Genomic DNA, 17,764 nt, shown 5'->3' with positions numbered 1-17,764 from the left:
GGCCTCATTTAGTTCTATACCTCTTATCTTTAAATCATTAGAAACCGAGTCTAACCATCGTCGTCTTGGTCTCCCTCTACTTCTCTTACCCACCATAGCAGAGTCCATTATTCTCCTAGGTAACCTATGCTCCTCCATTCACCACATGACCCCACCACCGAAGCCGGTTTATGCGTACAGCTTCATCCATCGAGTTCTTTCCTAAATTAGCCTTTATCTCATCATTCCAAGTACCCTCCTGCCATTGTTCCCACCTGTTTGTACCAGCAGTCATTCTTGCTGCTTTCATGTCTGTTACTTCTAACTTATGAATAAGATATCCTGAGTCCACCCAGCTTTCGCTCCCGTAACGCAAAGTTGGTCTGAAAACAGACCGATGTAAAGATAGTTTCGTCTGGGAGCTGACTTCCTTCTTACAGAATACTACTGATCGCAACTGCGAGCTCACTGCATTAGCTTTACTACACCTTGATTCAATCTCACTTACTATGTTACCATCCTGGGAGAACACACAACCTAAATACTTGAAATTATTGACCTGTTCTAGCTTTGTATCACCAATCTGACATTCAGTTCTGTTGAATTTCTTACCTACTGACATCAATTTAGTCTTCGAGAGGCTAATTTTCATACCATACTCATTGTACCTATTTTCAAGTTTCAAGATATTAGACTGCAGGCTTTCGGCACAGTCTGCCATTAAGACCAAATCGTCAGCATAGGCCAAACTGCTTACTGCATTTCCACCTAACTGAATCCCTCCCTGCCATTTTATACCTTTCAGCAGATGATCCATGTAAACTACGAACAGCAAAGGTGAAAGATTACAGCCTTGTCTAACCCCTGTAAGTACCCTGAACCAAGAACTCATTCTACCATCAATTCTCACTGAAGCCCAATTGTTAATATAAATGCCTTTGATAGATTTTAATAATCTACCTTTAATTCCATAGTCCCCCAGTATAGTGATCATCTTTTTCCTTGGTACCCTGTCATATGCTTCCTCTAGATTTACGAAACATAAACACAACTGCCTATTCCTCTCGTAGCATTTTTCAATTACCTGGCGCATACTGAAAATCTGATCCTGACAGCCTCTCTGTGGTCTGAAACCACACTGGATTTCATCCAACTTCCTCTCAACGACTGATCGCACCCTCCCTTCCAAGATGCCAGTGAATACTTCACCTGGTATACTAATCAATGAGATACCTCGATAGTTGTTGCAATCCTTCCTGTTCCCTTGCTTATAGATAGGTGCAATTACTGCTTTTGTCCAATCTGAAGGTACCTTACCAACACTCCATGCTAATCTTACTACTCTATGAAGCCATTTCATCCCTGCCTTCCCATTATACTTCACCAATTCAAGTCTAATTTCATCTATTCCTGCCGCCTTATGACAACGGAGTTTATTTACCATCCTTTCCACTTCCTCAAGCATAATTTCACCAACATCATTTTCCTCCTCCCCATGAGTTTGGCTGTTTGCAATACCACCAGAATGATTTCCGTTTACATTGAGAAGATGTTCAAAATATTCCCTCCACCTCTCCAGTGATTCCCTGGGATCTATTATGAGTTCACCTGAATTACTCAAAATACTGTTCATTTAATTTTTCCCTCCCTTCCTAAGATTCTTTATTACTGTCCAGAAAGGTTTCCCTGCTGCTTGACCTAGTCTTTCCATGTTATTACCAAAATCTTCCCATGACTTCTTTTTAGATTCAACAACTATTTGCTTTGCTCTGTTTCTTTCATCTACATATAAATCCCTGTCTGCCTTGGCCCTTGTTTGGAGCCTTTGGAGCTGATAAGCCTTCTTTTTACGTTTACAGGCTGCTCTCACTTCATCATTCCACCAAGATGTTCACCTTTTCCCATCTTTACACACAGTTGTTCCTAAGCATTCCCTTGCTGTTTCTACTACGGCATCCCTGTATGCCAGCCATTCACTTTCTATATCCTGAACCTGCTTCCTGTCTACTGTTCGAAACTTCTCACTAATCATATCCATGTATTTCTGTCTAATTTCCTCGTCCTGGAGATTTTCTACCCTTATTTGTTTGCAGGCAGATTTCACTTTCTCTACCCTAGGCCTAGAGATACTTAGTTCACTACAGATCAGATCGTGGTCTGTATCATCGAAAAATCCACAAAAAACTTGTACATTCCTAATAGATTTCCTGAATTCAAAGCCTGTTAAGATATAGTCTATTATGGATCTGGTACCCCTAGCCTCCCATGTGTAGCGGTGAATAGCCTTATGCTTGAAGAATGTTTTCGTAACAGCTAAACCCATACTAGCACAGAAGTCCAGCAAATGCTTCCCATTCCCATTAGCTTCCATATCTTCCCCACATTTACCATCACCCTTTCGTATGCTTCAGTTCTATTCCCAACTCTCGCATTGAAATCGCCCATTAGCACTATTCTATCCTTGCTGTTGACCCTGACCACGATGTCACTCAATGCTTCATAAAACTTGTTAACTTCATCCTTATCTGCACCCTCACATGGTGAATACACGGACACAATTCTTGTCCTGATTCCTCCAACTGACAAATCTACCCACATCATTCGCTCATTTATGTGCCTAACAGAAACTATGTTGCGTGCAGTGGTATTCCTGATAAAGAGCCCTACCCCAGACTCTGCCCTTCCCTTTCTAACACCCGTCAAGTACACTTTATAATCTCCTATCTCTTCCTCGTTATCTCCCCTTACCCGAATATCACTTTCTCCTAGCACATCCAGATGCGTCCTCTTTGCTGACTCAGCCAGTTTTACCTTCTTTCTTTCATAAGCCCCATTAATATCCCATTAATATTGATAGTTCCCCATCGAATTCGATTTCGTTCGCCAAGTTGTTTCCAAGGAGTCCCTCGCCTGTCAAATGGGAGTGGGACTCCATTACTCCCATAGGTCCGAGGCTTGCTTAAAATGTTCTGAGCTCGGTAAATTCATGAAGCAGGATGCTACCCTACTTGCACATAGTCCAAGTGAGGATCTCTCCTCTAACGGGTTATGGACCACCGGTGAATTGTATAGTCCTAGCCGCCTGAGCACAAGGAGAGTCATGACTCCGAATATGTCCGAGATGCCCACTCCCATTCCATAGCAACTGGTATCCCGATTCTCAGGACCACTTACTAGGCCACTCAGCCATTGCCCATGGTTCACGAACTATGACGTGACTACAGTAACCCACAAACAGAAAGAATTCCTTTTTCAATGAAAAGTTATATTTAGCTCATCTTGAGGCCCCGCTATGGCTGGTCCCATTAGAATGGAATTCATTCCAATATCATATTGCAAATAAAATGGAAAATATCTTAATTAAGAAACAAGCCACATTGGGCAAGAAATTAGGCAATCTCAAAAGGGTGAAATATGACATGTTGCTTCTTAATAATAATAATAATAATAATAATAATAATAATAATAATAATAATAATAATAATAATAAATCCTTGTTAATCAGTTAATGGTTCAGCATAAGTTATGTTCAGTCAGTTTGATTGTACATCCTTAACAGAGGACCTAAATTTAATTGGCCAAGTTTTAACAGAGATGATGATATCATTACAACTATCGCCAAAGCTGAATCTAATATCCAAGAACTTCCTGTGGACTCTCAGGTTGATCTTAGGTTTGAAATAAAGGAAATACTCCCTCAGTTAGTTAGTCAGCTCAAAACCACTATTCCATTAGACAAAGTAAATGTAACAAGGATCTTATGAATAAAATAAAGGACACCGACGTTATTGTGACTAAGGTCAATAAGGGCAATTGTACGGTCATATTGGATAGAAAAGATTATATTGAAAAGACAGAAAGGGTTCTTTTTTTTTTTCTGACATGTCATTTTCCAGAGTTAATAAGCTATGATACAAAAAGGCTTAAAATCATTATTGAAAAATTCTACGTTTATCCTCAATGAAGATGAAATTCAGAGGATGATAAATATGAATCCCAGGTTACCTACGGCTAGAGCGTTGCCCAAAATCCATAAAGTAGGAGTACCTGTCAGACCTATTATTAATTGCAAGAACAGTTCTACCTATAAAATCTACAAATTTATACACAGATTTCTTTCTAACAACTATAAGTTTCATAATAAATCAATTAGTATGGAATTCAGTAGATTTTTGTAATAGTTCAGAAAGTTTTAAACTTTTGCCACATCATTACTTATGTTCATATGACATAACTAATGTGTGTGCAAATATCCCGGTCAGTAAAACAATAGATATTATTAAAATTTATTTAACTAGTCAACATCAAATGGGGAAATTAGAAATTGAACAATTCAAGAAAATTCTGTAGTTCGTCACAAAAAGCAATTAATATACTTTCAACAACACTATTTATCGTCAAGAGGTATTACCAATGGAAGCTCCAGTCTCGGGTATCCTGGCTAATATTTATTTAGACCATTTAGAACACCACAAAATAATTGGACTCATTCAAGGTTTGGATTTTTGGACACGATTCGTGGATGCTACTTTTGTAATCATAGATAAACATTGTAACAATAGTAACCTTAATTTACAATTTTTAAATTCATTAAATGAGAAACTCAAATTTACAGTTGCAAAAGAGAAGGATAATGCTTTAAATTTCGTGGATGTGACCGTGAAGGGGGAACACAGTAAGTTCTCTTATAAAGTAGGCCTATATAGAAAGTATATGTTTACTCTGATTACCATTAAAAATGATTCTTTACATCCTGGGGGTCATAAACCTTTCATACCTGAAAGAAAACTGGCAGTGTGAATTTTTGTTTGTACATCAAAAACTGACTAAAATGCTCTTAAATACATATAGTTTTAGTTTATTCTACAAAATAAAAATTAACATCTTAAAAAAAGCACCTGCACAATTGTGCGTGTCAGGACTTAATTCACTACTTACTAAAAAAAAAAATTACCTCAATGCATGTGAATATGCATATGTACATGGTCAGATGCTCTGTTTTACAGTGGGGAATAATTTAAAGCAATTAAATCTTCGTTCAAACACAAGTAAACGTTACATTTTCTACATTGAGGAAAGGCTTTGCTTTTACTGCCCTTTTGGCAGCAGCAACTTGTTGTCAGACCTGAAAGAAATTTGGAGGTGTCAAAACGTCAAAAACTTACTAAAATGCTCTCAAATACATGTTTTTACAGTTTATTTTACAAAATAAGAACTATTGGCTGAAAGACAGAACCCACACAATTGTGCGTGTCAGGACTTCATTCACTACTTGCAAAAAATTAAAAATTAAAAAAATTCAACTCAGTACATGTGAATATGCACATGTACATGATCAAATGTTCTATTTTACAGTGTGGAACAATTTAAAAAAATTAAAATCTTATACATTACATTTATCATGTAGAGTACGAGTTTTGCTTTCACAGTCCTTTTTGTGACAGGACCCAGCACTCCTGCATGCATTGCCTGTAAGGAAACCTAGCCCGCCCATATGTGCATATCACCATTCAAAACCTCATGGTATTACGTACGATGTTGTAAGTTTACAATTTACGTTTGCTTCACAATTTACGCACTTCATTGATTATATTCTGATATTCAGTAAAGCTTCTAGATTAATATGAATGCAATAAATAAATACTTACTTTAGGCATTACTGCTTCCTGCCATCTTACTAATGAAGTGTATTTTTAAACTCTTCTTCCTGCCCCCTGGTGGTCAAGTACTAAATAAAAACAGCTGAAGTACATGCTATGTGTCCCGCACAAGCACTGCAGTCCGGTCTAGCGCCAGGAAAACATCAAATAAGCTCAGACATAAATAAAATACGAACCCGCACAATTGTGCGTACACAGTCTGAAAGGGTTAAGAGGGCTGCTTATTTTAGTATGGTTTATCGAACCTTCAATTTGCCTTTATCTCGTACGGAAAGAGATAAAGAATTACGTTTTATACAGAAGATAGCCAATATGAATGGGTTCAGTGTTAATACTATTAATAAAATGATAATAGAGTAAAAAGAAAGAACAACATAAGACTAGCACCAGAGAATCACAAGAATTCAAAGTACACTACTAAGAGACACAGGAAGTGTTCTGCAATGAGTGTCCATATGGGAGATTCGGGTCAACGATATACCGATATAAATAGAGACTTGACCATATGAGTACACATGAAAATATTTATATATATTTGGACTAGATTTGTAACATGAACAACAATTTGAACGACTTACAAGAGAATAAAAATCCATTATAAGAACAGATACCGTTACTTTTATCATTGCACAAAATTAATAGTTTGAAGTTACCTCCGCCAAAACAAACAACCCACCCTTCCGTTCTGCATATAGGCAGAGCAGTTTCCCCTTCCTCTACTAATAGCGCTGCTGCTCTTCCTCCTGCCGCCCCCAGCCAAGTTCCGCTGGGCGAGAGGAAACATAATTATAACACGCGCAATATGAAACGCCAGGAATATGTGCGGCTTGCTCGCCCACAAGTTACTAATTATAAAAGAACTCGTACTACAGTCAGACTGTGATGAATTTACTTTCAGGATTTCCTAAAAGAGGTTAATTATTTCTAAATAATAAAATTTTATGTGGAATCTTACTCCTTAAGGTACGCCTTTGTGATAGCTGGAACACACAACAAATTTCAAATATACACCTCACCGACAATCAAGCGATGACTGATGATTAACAAACAATAAACAATGCTCAACACTTCACTTTACTGAATCACGCACAATTTTCTTTCTCTTAGTGGAAAACAACTTCAAACAATGAACTAAACAAGCACCAGCACACCATTGCACATACACAATGCTAGGCATTCATGGGTTAATGGACTTATGCCAGAGGAACCAATTAATAATAGGAAACACATTGTTGAGAAAGAAGAATAGGCAGAAAATTAACAGGTATGGATGGGGAGACAGAAGAATGAAAACATTGATTGATTACATATTAGTAGAATAAAAGACCAGAAAGATCTTATGGATGTTACAGCGGTAATCAAAAAGCAGTGATAGCTAAGTTGAAAGTAGGCAAGGTAAAAAAAAAAAAGAGAGAGAGAGAAAGAAATGTCAGGGTCTGGAGATTGAAGGAAAAGGATGTTCAAGAAAGAATTACAAAAACTGATTCCAAGGAGAGATATTAGTCATGTTAAACAGGAATGGAATAGTTTTACGAGTGCATTTGTAAGACATGCTGAGAAAACTGTGGCAGATCATCAGCAAAGGTAAGAGAGGAAGAGACAACATGGTGGAGTGATGGTGTGAAAGATAAAGTAAAGGAAAAGAAGAAAACTTCAAAGCATTGGAAAACACAAAATGCAGAGAGTAGAACCAGATTCACGGAAGCAAAAATAATTTGAAAAAATGCATTAGCCCAACAAAAGAAGAAAAGTTGGGAAACTTTCACTCTGGAAGTAAAGAAAAGATTTGAACTGTGGGAAAATTATTTGGAATTATAAGAAACTGTAGGAATGAAATGGTGAACACAGGATTTGTAAAGAATGTAGAGGAGTAATTCTGACAAAACCAGAAGAGATAACGGACAGATGTAAAGAATATTTCAGTGAACTAAAGTGTGAGAAATCAGACATGTGGAGAAGGTATCGAGGCATCAGGAAGAGAGAAAGTAACACAGTAGGAATCGGACATTACAATGTCAGAGGTAGAATGGGCAGTTAAAAATATGAAGATGTGAAAAGCTGTGGGAATAGATAAAGTAGCCATAGAAATGATCAAGGCTGAAGGAACAGCGGGACTGGATTTACAGAATACTCAAGTGTGTATGCAGAGAGAAAAATGTGCGAGATGATTGGGAAAAGGGGGGTTATAATACCAATATTCAAGAAAGGAGATAAGATGATCTGCAGTAACTACTGAGAAATCACCATCCTCTTGCATGTTGCCAAGATAATGGAAGTGATATGGGAAAGAAAAAATTTTTTTTGCTAGTTGCTTTACGTCACACTGACACAGATAGGAAGCGGCCGTGGCCTTAATTAATTAATTAAGGTACAGCCCCAGCATTTGCCTGGTGTGAAAATGGGAAACCACGGAAAACCATCTTCAGAGCTGCCGACAGTGGAGTTTGAACACACTATGTCCAGGATGCGTGCTCACAGCTGCGCGCCCGTAACTGCACGGCCAACTCGCCCAGTTAGGAAAAATTATAGAAAAGGTGGAAAGTCAGTTACAAGAGAAACAATTTGGATTCACAAGTAGAAGGTCAACAGTGGAACCCATTTTCATTCTGAGACAAATCATGGAAAAAAGCTGGGAATATGGAAAGGGTATACTAATGACTTTTATTGACTTGGAAAAATGCATATGACAGTATCTCAGATCAAAAGTTTGGGAAGGGGTTTTGGCAAGGAACTAATAACAATGATAGAAGTAATAGAGTAAAATAGCAGTATAACAAAAGTTTGGGGACCTCAGAAATTAATTAGTTATACTGAAATTTTGTTATACTCAAATAAGTCAATTCTTAAAAACTCGTCTATTGCTAAACCTGTTGAAGATTCTACATTATTTCAACGTGAATTTACACATATAAAACCTTAATACTGTATTTATTAAATGAGAGCAAAATTAGGATACGTATATTTACATGAAGTAATGATATAAAGTACAGGTACTTGCAAGAAGTTTTCAGCATCTCAAATTTTACCCTGTACTGGTACATTATCTCCTCAACTTTATCTTTTTAAAAAGTCTGTGATTTTCTTCCTAACACTCCCAGACACAAACGAATATTCAAGGTAGTCAGCAACCACTGCACTTGAATTTAACACAAAGTTAATTCAAAACTGCCTTTATATTAAAAAATAAATAGTATTTTACAGAGTAACTTAAATTTAACATTTATCCGCGTCATGATAGAATGTGCCTTCCGGAACGTACAGTGTACTTCATATTTGCAAGTTTCAAGTGAAATCATAATTCTTTTGTATTCAGCGTTTTAGGGAACGCCATAATATCGCGTAGCAGGCAGTGTGCGCAGAAGCAGAATCCGCGAACCCTGGCGTTGCCGACAGTTGGCGAAAAACATGTCTCATATAATCAATTCGTACGCCCCAAACGATATTGTCAGTGCCGATGAAACTGCCTTGTTTCTTTTAATGCCAAGCCCAAAGAGACTTATGATTTTAAAGGAGAGAAATGCCAGCTGGGAAATCATACAAGGGTTGGGGTCATTATACTGTGTTGCAATGCACACAGAAGCGAGAGACTATCCCCTCGTCATAGGAAACTTCGATAAGTCACGACATTCTAAGGGCGTCGGGCAATTTCTGTGCAAGTACAGGGCATATAAATGCATACAGTACAGTAATCTAATGAATAAAGCATTTGCAGATGAGAGCCAGCATAGATTTCTCCTCATCTTTGAATAATGATTTGTTTTTCTTTCGTTGCGTGAAGTTATGTTTGTCAGTGCATTATCTGAATACTGTAAATGCACCTTGTTGGATACATTTTGGAAATAGCTTTTTCCATGACATTTGAAAGGTTTAAGCTGTGAATCAAGGTAAATTGCATTCAATAACGGGTCTTTGAATATTTTGTGATGCGGCAAGGTTTGGCATTATGAGTTAACGGTTAATTCGAAGTCTGATTTTTGCATCCCAACGACTTTGCATTAATGAGGCTTTGCTGTAATGACATTCAGTACTGATACACCAAAACTGAGTAAGATAATCTTCATGTGCTGTTGGGTAGGCAACCCGATCGTCAGAATTGTGATGCGTTTGCTTACTTTCCCCTGATTTGTAATCGGGTAGTTTCGCCTGTGTGTTGTATAGAGTGTGCCGTTTGGTATTAGCTGTATAGACATGTTGTCCGAAATACCCGGTGATTAAAACAGGATGAATTTCAATTATATTATGCCGGGCTGAGTGGCTCAGACGGTTAAGGCGCTGGCCTTCTGACCCCAACTTGGCAGGTTCGGTCCTGGCTCAGTCCGGTCGTATTTGAAGGTGCTCAAATATGTCAGCCTCGTGTCAGTAGATTTACTGGCACGTAAAAGAACTCCTGCGGGACTAAATTCCGGCACCTCGGCGTCTCCGAAAACAGTAAAAGAGTAGTTAGTGGGACGTAAAACAAATAACATTATTATTATTAATTATATTATGAAGAAAAACGCTACATTTTAATTTGTTATACTGAAAGTTTGAATTTCGTTACAATGAAATATTTCAACACACGTTAAATAGGGAAAAGGGAAGGGGCCTAAAAATAATTTTGGTATTCTGAACATTTCGTTTAACTGGTGTTCATTACAATGACATTTTACTGTATATGATACCTGTTACAGCTGTATGAAGACAACAGTGGATAGAACAGAATGGTTTGGAATTGACAATGGGCAGTGACAATGTGCTGTCACTTTTGCTGTTCATAATGGTGATGGATGACATCATAAGGACACATATAATTTAATTGACAAAGTTTTAATCCACCTACTCAATACTATACAATAATTGTAATGCTTATGTATACATTACAATGTATTAGGGGACTAGTTTCAACCCTATGTGGGTCATCATCAGCCTAAATAAGGTACACATTTTATTTGTTGATATCCAGGAACAATGTTTTGTCGTAAATTGATAAAATTAATCAAATGAGCAAAATGTGTAATGTGATAACATGTATATAAAATGGTGAAATGCATGAAATGTTATGTGAGATAAAATTATATCGTATTACTGATCAATAGATAGTGAAATGTTCAAGTTTACATATTGCAGTGAGACTATAAATATAGTACCACATCGATTATTTACAATAATGGTTGAAATATTGCACTTTATATATACATTAAAATTGCCTAGGGATAAGGTATAAAATGCCGGTCTGAAATATAAAGTCCAGATGCTTCTAGTGAATTCTATCGTTCCATTATGTCTTCTGTCAAATATTGAATTTATGTTGTGTACAACATTGGCGCAGAGGGTAATCTATCTTGCTTAAAGTCCGGTATTTATGATTCAGAAAATGTATACAGGCTGAATATAGTAACTTCTCATCATGCAAAGAGTTTTGCATATGATGAGAGGTGAAATTCCCAATCCAAGATGGAGCCAATGGAACCTTACGCGGGAATGTGATCGACCTGACCGGTAGACAGTCCACATTAGTGTTGGCTACTGAATGCATGATTCGAAGCAGTGTATCGATTCATTCAAGTGTCCGAGTGAATCGATTCACAGGAACGGCGAGCTCACGGCACACGATTCAGCTTACTCCCAGCGGACAGTGCTGAGTGGCGCACTCACTGGACGTTGACGGGGAGCCGAGCTTCCGCTGCAGCGAGACAGTGAATCATGGTACATCGAAAGAATCGTGAATGAGCGCAGCTCAGTGAGACACATGATACACACGGCTCCTTATCGGCTCACTGGACACGCAGAGAGCCGAGCTTCCGCTGCAGCGAGACATACACTGAAAGAATCGTATGCTATAATGGACTCTCGAGCTCAGCTCATTTGAAAATAATACCCATTTGCATTCACTGTCCTCTTCTTACAGGGAGGTTTAAATAATAGATGGATTTATTTGCAGTGTTAAAAAAGTAGTCACAACATAATTCTGAAGTAGCTAGTAAGTAGGTAGGCTATTAGGTTAAACTATTTATTAGTTTAATGAATCTTAGTATTATAACTTAGTTGACATTTGATAATTAAACTCGACTCTAGCCTGCCCTATGACTATGAGTCATGCTCATGACCACTCAAAAGTACCTGTTTTATATTGGGAAGAACGGCTCAGTATTCTCTCAGTTCATATGTCACATCGTTGCACAAGACTTCAATCATATGTGGACAGACGCAATAACAGGATGTTGAATCAGAAAACCAGCGGGCTACTGTACATCTCGGGTAGCCTATACAAAATATGACGATTAAAAAAATCCTCGGCTGATAGAAAAATATTTTTTTAAAAAAATGACTGAGCGAGTTGTCGTGCGGTTAATATCGCGTGGCTATGCGCTTGCATTCGGGGGATGGTGGGTTCGAATCCCACCGTCGGCAGCCGTTAAGATGGTTTTTCCGTAGTTTCCCCATTTTCACACCAGGAAATGCTGGAACTGTACCTTAATTCAGGCCATGGCTGCTACCTTCCTAACCTTTCTCACCCTGCGTCGCCGGAAACCTTCGATGTATTAGAGTAACTAGCATTTTTTCTAAGAAAGGAGTTCATAGCATGAAGACCAGATGGCAGCTGCGAGCACTGAATGCTGTTGCTGCTGTCTTACCAGCACATACTACACAGATGCAGTAGGAGCGGTGACCAATGAGCCGTGAATCGGATCACTGTATCAATTCAGTAACGTGAACGGAATCAAATGAATCGATTCAGTAAAATGAATCGAATATCCCATCACTAGTCCACATATCCAACAGATTGGAGGTTGTGAAGTTGTACACCAGTATGTATATCTAGGCTCTTTGCTATCCAATTCTGGTGGTTCCAAAGGTGAAATAAAGCGAAGAATTGAAATAGCAAAGGTAGCAATGATCCGTCTGCAGAAGATCTGGAAAGATAATAACATCACCATCAATACAAAAAAGAAGCTTGTTGAATCTCTAGTCTTCTCAGTCTTCTTGTATGGCGCAGAGACATGGACCATTCTCAAATGTTATCGTGAATAGATAGAAAGCTTTGAAATGTGGTGCTGGAGGAAAATGTTGAGGATTCCTTGGACAGCTCATTGCACGAACACATCAATCCTGAACCAACTTCAGATAAAAGTTTGTCTATCGTGTAAGGTCTCCCAGCGGATTGTACGCTACTTTGGACATATAATGCGCCGAGATGGTAGTCTTCAAAAGTTGATTGTTGAGGGCAAAGTCCAGGGAACCAGACGAGGACGAGTACCAACATGATGGATTGACATGGTGAACGGCCCCCTACAGAGTTCTCTCAGAGCTACCACAGTGAAAGCATTAGATAGGGAAGAATGGCGGAGTGTGGTTCATCGGCTAGATAGCTGAATTTTATGATAGTCACAACGCCTCAGTCATGAGGCAAAACGAAGAAGAAGATGGTACAGAAGACAAGGAGGGATAGAGTGAGAAATAAAGACATAAGAAAAGAGCTAAATGTGCAAAAACTAAATGATAAGGTGGAACAGAAAACATTGGGGTGGTTTGGATATGTCAAGCAGATAAAAGAAGAAAAGCTGCTAAGACAAGCACTGGAAAGACAGATTACAGAGAAGAAAGGACAAAGGAGACAAAGATTATGATGGATGGATGCTGTGAAGAACAGCATAGAACAAAGGAACTTCGACTGGTTCCTGATTATTCTCAAAATAATCTAATAATTTCTTCCTATTATTCCTCTTCAAATTATTATTATGACAACTTAATTTCACATGTTACCCTGCCGTTAACTATATTTATGGTTAATGCATAAGCTTTTACAATTTCGGTCTAGTTTGGCACTAAGCAATCAATTAAGACAAGATTTACTTGGATTATTATTATTATTAAATTGAAAGTTTTATATTTTAATTTCCAGTGTTTAGAATTTAGTCACATATGTTAAATCCCATTATGAACCACCAAGATCCAACTTACCTTGGACCATTGGACAAGGAATGGTGGAGAGACAGGACGAAGTAGGGAGGAACCTTAATTGCCCCCACCTGGTATCAGCTGAAAAAGGGAAATTGATGATGATCATCATCATGTGAAAATGTTAATTCCAATCTTAGTTAATTTTCTTCAAACATGTCTGCTGATTTTAATTGTCAAATTTAATGATCTAATAACACTTACTGTCCATTTCTGAGCAGATGCACATATAATTATCATATGTAATACTAATTACCATAATTTTTTCCTACTTTCTTTCCAGATCATTTTACATTTTGTTTAAAATGTAAATATAATTGCTCTGCAACTTTGAACTCATTAAATGGTGAAGCTCATGATGACTTACTGCCCAGTCATTATCATTTTCTTCAGTATGCTTATTATAAAGGTGAGACACATTTTTATTTGAATGGGTATCATATGAAGGTCAGGTACACATTCTTTATAAGATATCAGCTAATTTATTCCATATTTTTCATCTGTATAGTTGGTATGCTGAAGAAAGCTTGTGAGGCTGTTGAAAGTTACCTTCTCTTCTATCCTGCTGATGAAACAATGATAAAGAACAAGAAATTCTATTTATCTCAGTCAGAAGTGAAGAAAACATACTTTGTTCCTAGAGAGGTAAGTTTACTGCATTTTCTGTGAAAATTTTATTAGAAATAAATTGAACAAACCAGAAGATTTAACGTTCTGGTAGTATTCTCTCTCATCCTTATGCGTGTGTGTTCTTCACACTCCCTTCCTTAGATTGTGTCATAAGCTGGAATTAATCTGTAATTTTATGCCATAGGGCCGCGCAGCTGTGAGCTTGCATCCGGGAGATAGTGGGTTCGAATCCCACTGTCGGCAGCCCTGAAGATGGTTTTCCGTGGTTTCCCATTTTCACACCAGGCAAATGCTGGGGCTGTACCTTAATCAAGGCCACGGCCGCTTCCTTCCCATTCCCAGGTTTTTCCTGTCCCATCGTCGCCATAAGGCCTATCTGTGTCGGTGCGACGCAAAGCAAAATAGCAAAAAAAAAAAAATTTTATGCCAACTGCAGTACTATGTGATCAAACATCTATTATCAATAACAAACATTTAAGGCAAGTGTAATTAAACAAAATATACTATTTGATCAAAGTATCTGGACACCTACCTCAAACCGAAGACAGGTTTTGCTGGTAGCATACTCTGTAATAGTTTATATTAATGTGATGTTGGTCCACCTTTTGCCTTTATCATAGCGCTGACTCTGTTCGAGAGCCTTTGCACCAGGTATCAGAAGTTTCCATACGAATGGAATGCCATTCTTCCTAAAGAGCCATAGCCAGAGAACGTTTTGATGCTGGACAATAGGACCTGGAACAAAGTTGCCGTTCTAACTAATTTCACAGGTGTTCATTGGGTTTGGGTCGGGACTCAGAGCAGTCCAGTTGAAGAATATTATTATCCTTAAACCATTGGTTTGCAGAGCCTGCTTTATAATTCAGAGCATTATCATGTTGGTATAAACGATGGTCACAACCAAAATGATTTTCCAATTAGGCAGTACAAAAGCATTACATTTCATTTACAGAAATTCTTGCTCTCCTTTTGTATCATTCCTCTTTAGAAAATTAGGTTAACTTTTTATTTAGCAATCAATTAACAAAAAATGGTATGGAGAGTACAATATAACAAAACAAATATTGCACCCGCTCACCTCCTGAGTCCCAGACTAGCCTTAATCTCAGGGGTGATCAGTTCGTAAAAGATGTTAAAAATTTTAATCAGTAAAAATAAAAATAATATAGGCGCACAAATGAACACAGGAAAGAACGGGGCATGCAAATTAAGGTAGGGGGACGGCTCATTGATAGATACTAATTGTAGGACTCCACAATAGGACTGGGAAGTGACAACTTAAATTCCATGGGCATACTGGACTAACTACAATAAAAACTGTTTCCTATTGAATTTGCAATAAGGAGCAATTTATTAACTTAATTTACAAACTGCAAGTGATGACAATTATTACATTTAGAAATTTCCATCCTGAAAAAGAATACATAAATTTGGATTCACCTCACTACTCTGGTAGTGTGAAATATTTGGTGAATTCTCCCCATTGGTCATCGGGGATCGAATCCACGTCCATGAGTGGACGTTTCACCGCTGGAAATCTTCCTTCGGAGACGTGGGCATGAGAGTAAACTATTTACCGTCATCTCTACGTTCCGTTGGATATGAGTCACTACCGGGTAATACATTCTAGTAGGGCGGATTCCCAGTGTGGAAATGTTATCGTATCTAAAACGGGAACTGATTGTACGGACAAACTCTAGCCTATATTACCAGATTTACAAACATGCCAGAGGTAGCTCGTCAACTCATAGCTTATATCAATATTTACATTTGTCAATACGACAACGACGTACGGAAAGGTTCCTTATTATACTCGCACAATTAAGACATGTGCCATCCGTGGGTTATTTCGCACATATTGCCAACTATCTCCCATGTGGAAAACCAACATTTGGTTCCGACCAATTCGACACATGACGACAGTCCCTATCGTATCTACCTATAATTATTATATAATTATCATTATTTATCTGATCATTATCATACATTGTGATTACCATTAATTATTTTATTATTATCATTTATTTCGATTATCATCCTATATTTGATTATTATCATTTATCATCTGGGATGATAATATGCTAACCTTTGCCGACGTTTCAAACGAAGGGTCGTGTTTCCTCGTAATTAATCCGCACAAATCAATGATCAGTTTCATAATAAATTATTATTATTATTATTATTATTATTATTATTATTATTATTATCATTATATTCATAACACTGAATCATCGTCCATTAAACATTTTAATTTCCTTACATCATTATTATTATTCTCAGGAATAATATTGCAAGTTCTTCTTCTGCTTCTTCAACTTTTGATTATTGTTATTGTTATTATTATTATTATTATTATTATTATTATTATTATTATTATTATTATTATTATTTATTGTTTTCATCAGTGGAGATTATCATTATCGTATCACTTATTCATCATGGATTTAATATTTTAAATTTATTTCACCAGTATTATTATTCTCAAAATAATCTAATAATTTCTTCCTATTATTCCTCTTCAAATTATTATTATGACAACTTAATTTCACATGTTACCCTGCCATTAACTATATTTATGGTTAATGCATAAGCTTTTACAGTTTCGGTCTAGTTTGGCACTAAGCAATCAATTAAGACAAGATTTACTTGGATTATTATTATTAAATTGAAAGTTTTATATTTTAATTTCCAGTGTTTAGAATTTAGTCACATATGTTAAATCCCATTATGAACCACCAAGATCCAACTTACATCGGTCGGGACACCATGGTATTCGGAACCGCAACCTTCATTTTCATACTGCCGTTAATTTTATGGGAACACCGTTTCCTCCCAAGACAAATCTCAAATCCCATGGCAACTCGCATCTGGGAAAAATACACCCATTACCTGCAATTGCTAAATTATTCCTTCCTTTTCATTTGAAGTCCATTTATTCCACTGGAACTCTTCAAACATTTAATTCACTCAATCATCGGTGTGTGGATTCTGCCACTCATAACACCAGAATCGGCATATTATATCGTCTTAGGCCTCGAGATTTATCTATTTCTCCATCAAAATCAGTACGGCTCAATTTTCACCTCATGCCGGATTTTTGTCCCGCACGAATTCCAACATCAAAATTGGGCTCAAATCACTCTGGGCTTTCAACATATCGTGACCTTCCTATACACGTGCCTCTATCGCTTCTAAACAAATTTTTATGGTTATTATAGAGTCCAAAAACGTGAAATCAACAATTTACGTAAAATCAAATTTACTGCCTGAATTAAAGTCTTTTACGCCACATGTTATCTCAACATTGATTATTACTTTCACCAGCGAACACTCAAAGCATTATTATTATTATTATTATTATTATTATTATTATTTTAATTTCTTTTTACATCGTTATGCCCTACTCAGGAGCACGGTTGAACTTGCTTAGCTGATGTGTTGTCCTTCTTTTCCTCCCAAAATCTCTTCATCCTCTCGCTGAGCCTCTTCCTTCGTTCTTCTGTCCAAGTTATAGTAGCTCTGGTGTTGGGTTTGTCTTCAAAGTGGTGATTGTCGAT

The 17,764-nt window shown here is 37.3% G+C and overlaps 1 protein-coding gene across 2 annotated transcripts in view; it reads left to right on the top strand.

The window, feature by feature from the left end:
• The window catches only part of LOC136864067 (prolyl 3-hydroxylase 2), a 540,144-nt gene that overhangs the window by 169,425 nt on the left and 352,955 nt on the right, over nucleotides 1-17,764 (top strand). For both annotated transcript variants that reach the window (XM_067140608.2, XM_067140609.2), the window contains exons 4-5: nucleotides 13,861-13,986; nucleotides 14,086-14,222. In XM_067140608.2, the coding sequence (XP_066996709.2) occupies nucleotides 13,861-13,986; nucleotides 14,086-14,222 (263 nt within the window). The remainder of the gene's footprint in view (nucleotides 1-13,860; nucleotides 13,987-14,085; nucleotides 14,223-17,764) is intronic.

The sequence above is a fragment of the Anabrus simplex genome, chromosome 2 (genome assembly GCF_040414725.1).
Source record: "Anabrus simplex isolate iqAnaSimp1 chromosome 2, ASM4041472v1, whole genome shotgun sequence".
Lineage (NCBI taxonomy): Eukaryota > Metazoa > Arthropoda > Insecta > Orthoptera > Tettigoniidae > Anabrus > Anabrus simplex.
Note: the sequence above shows the minus strand (reverse complement) of the source record. Positions and strands in the feature narration are given on the sequence as shown.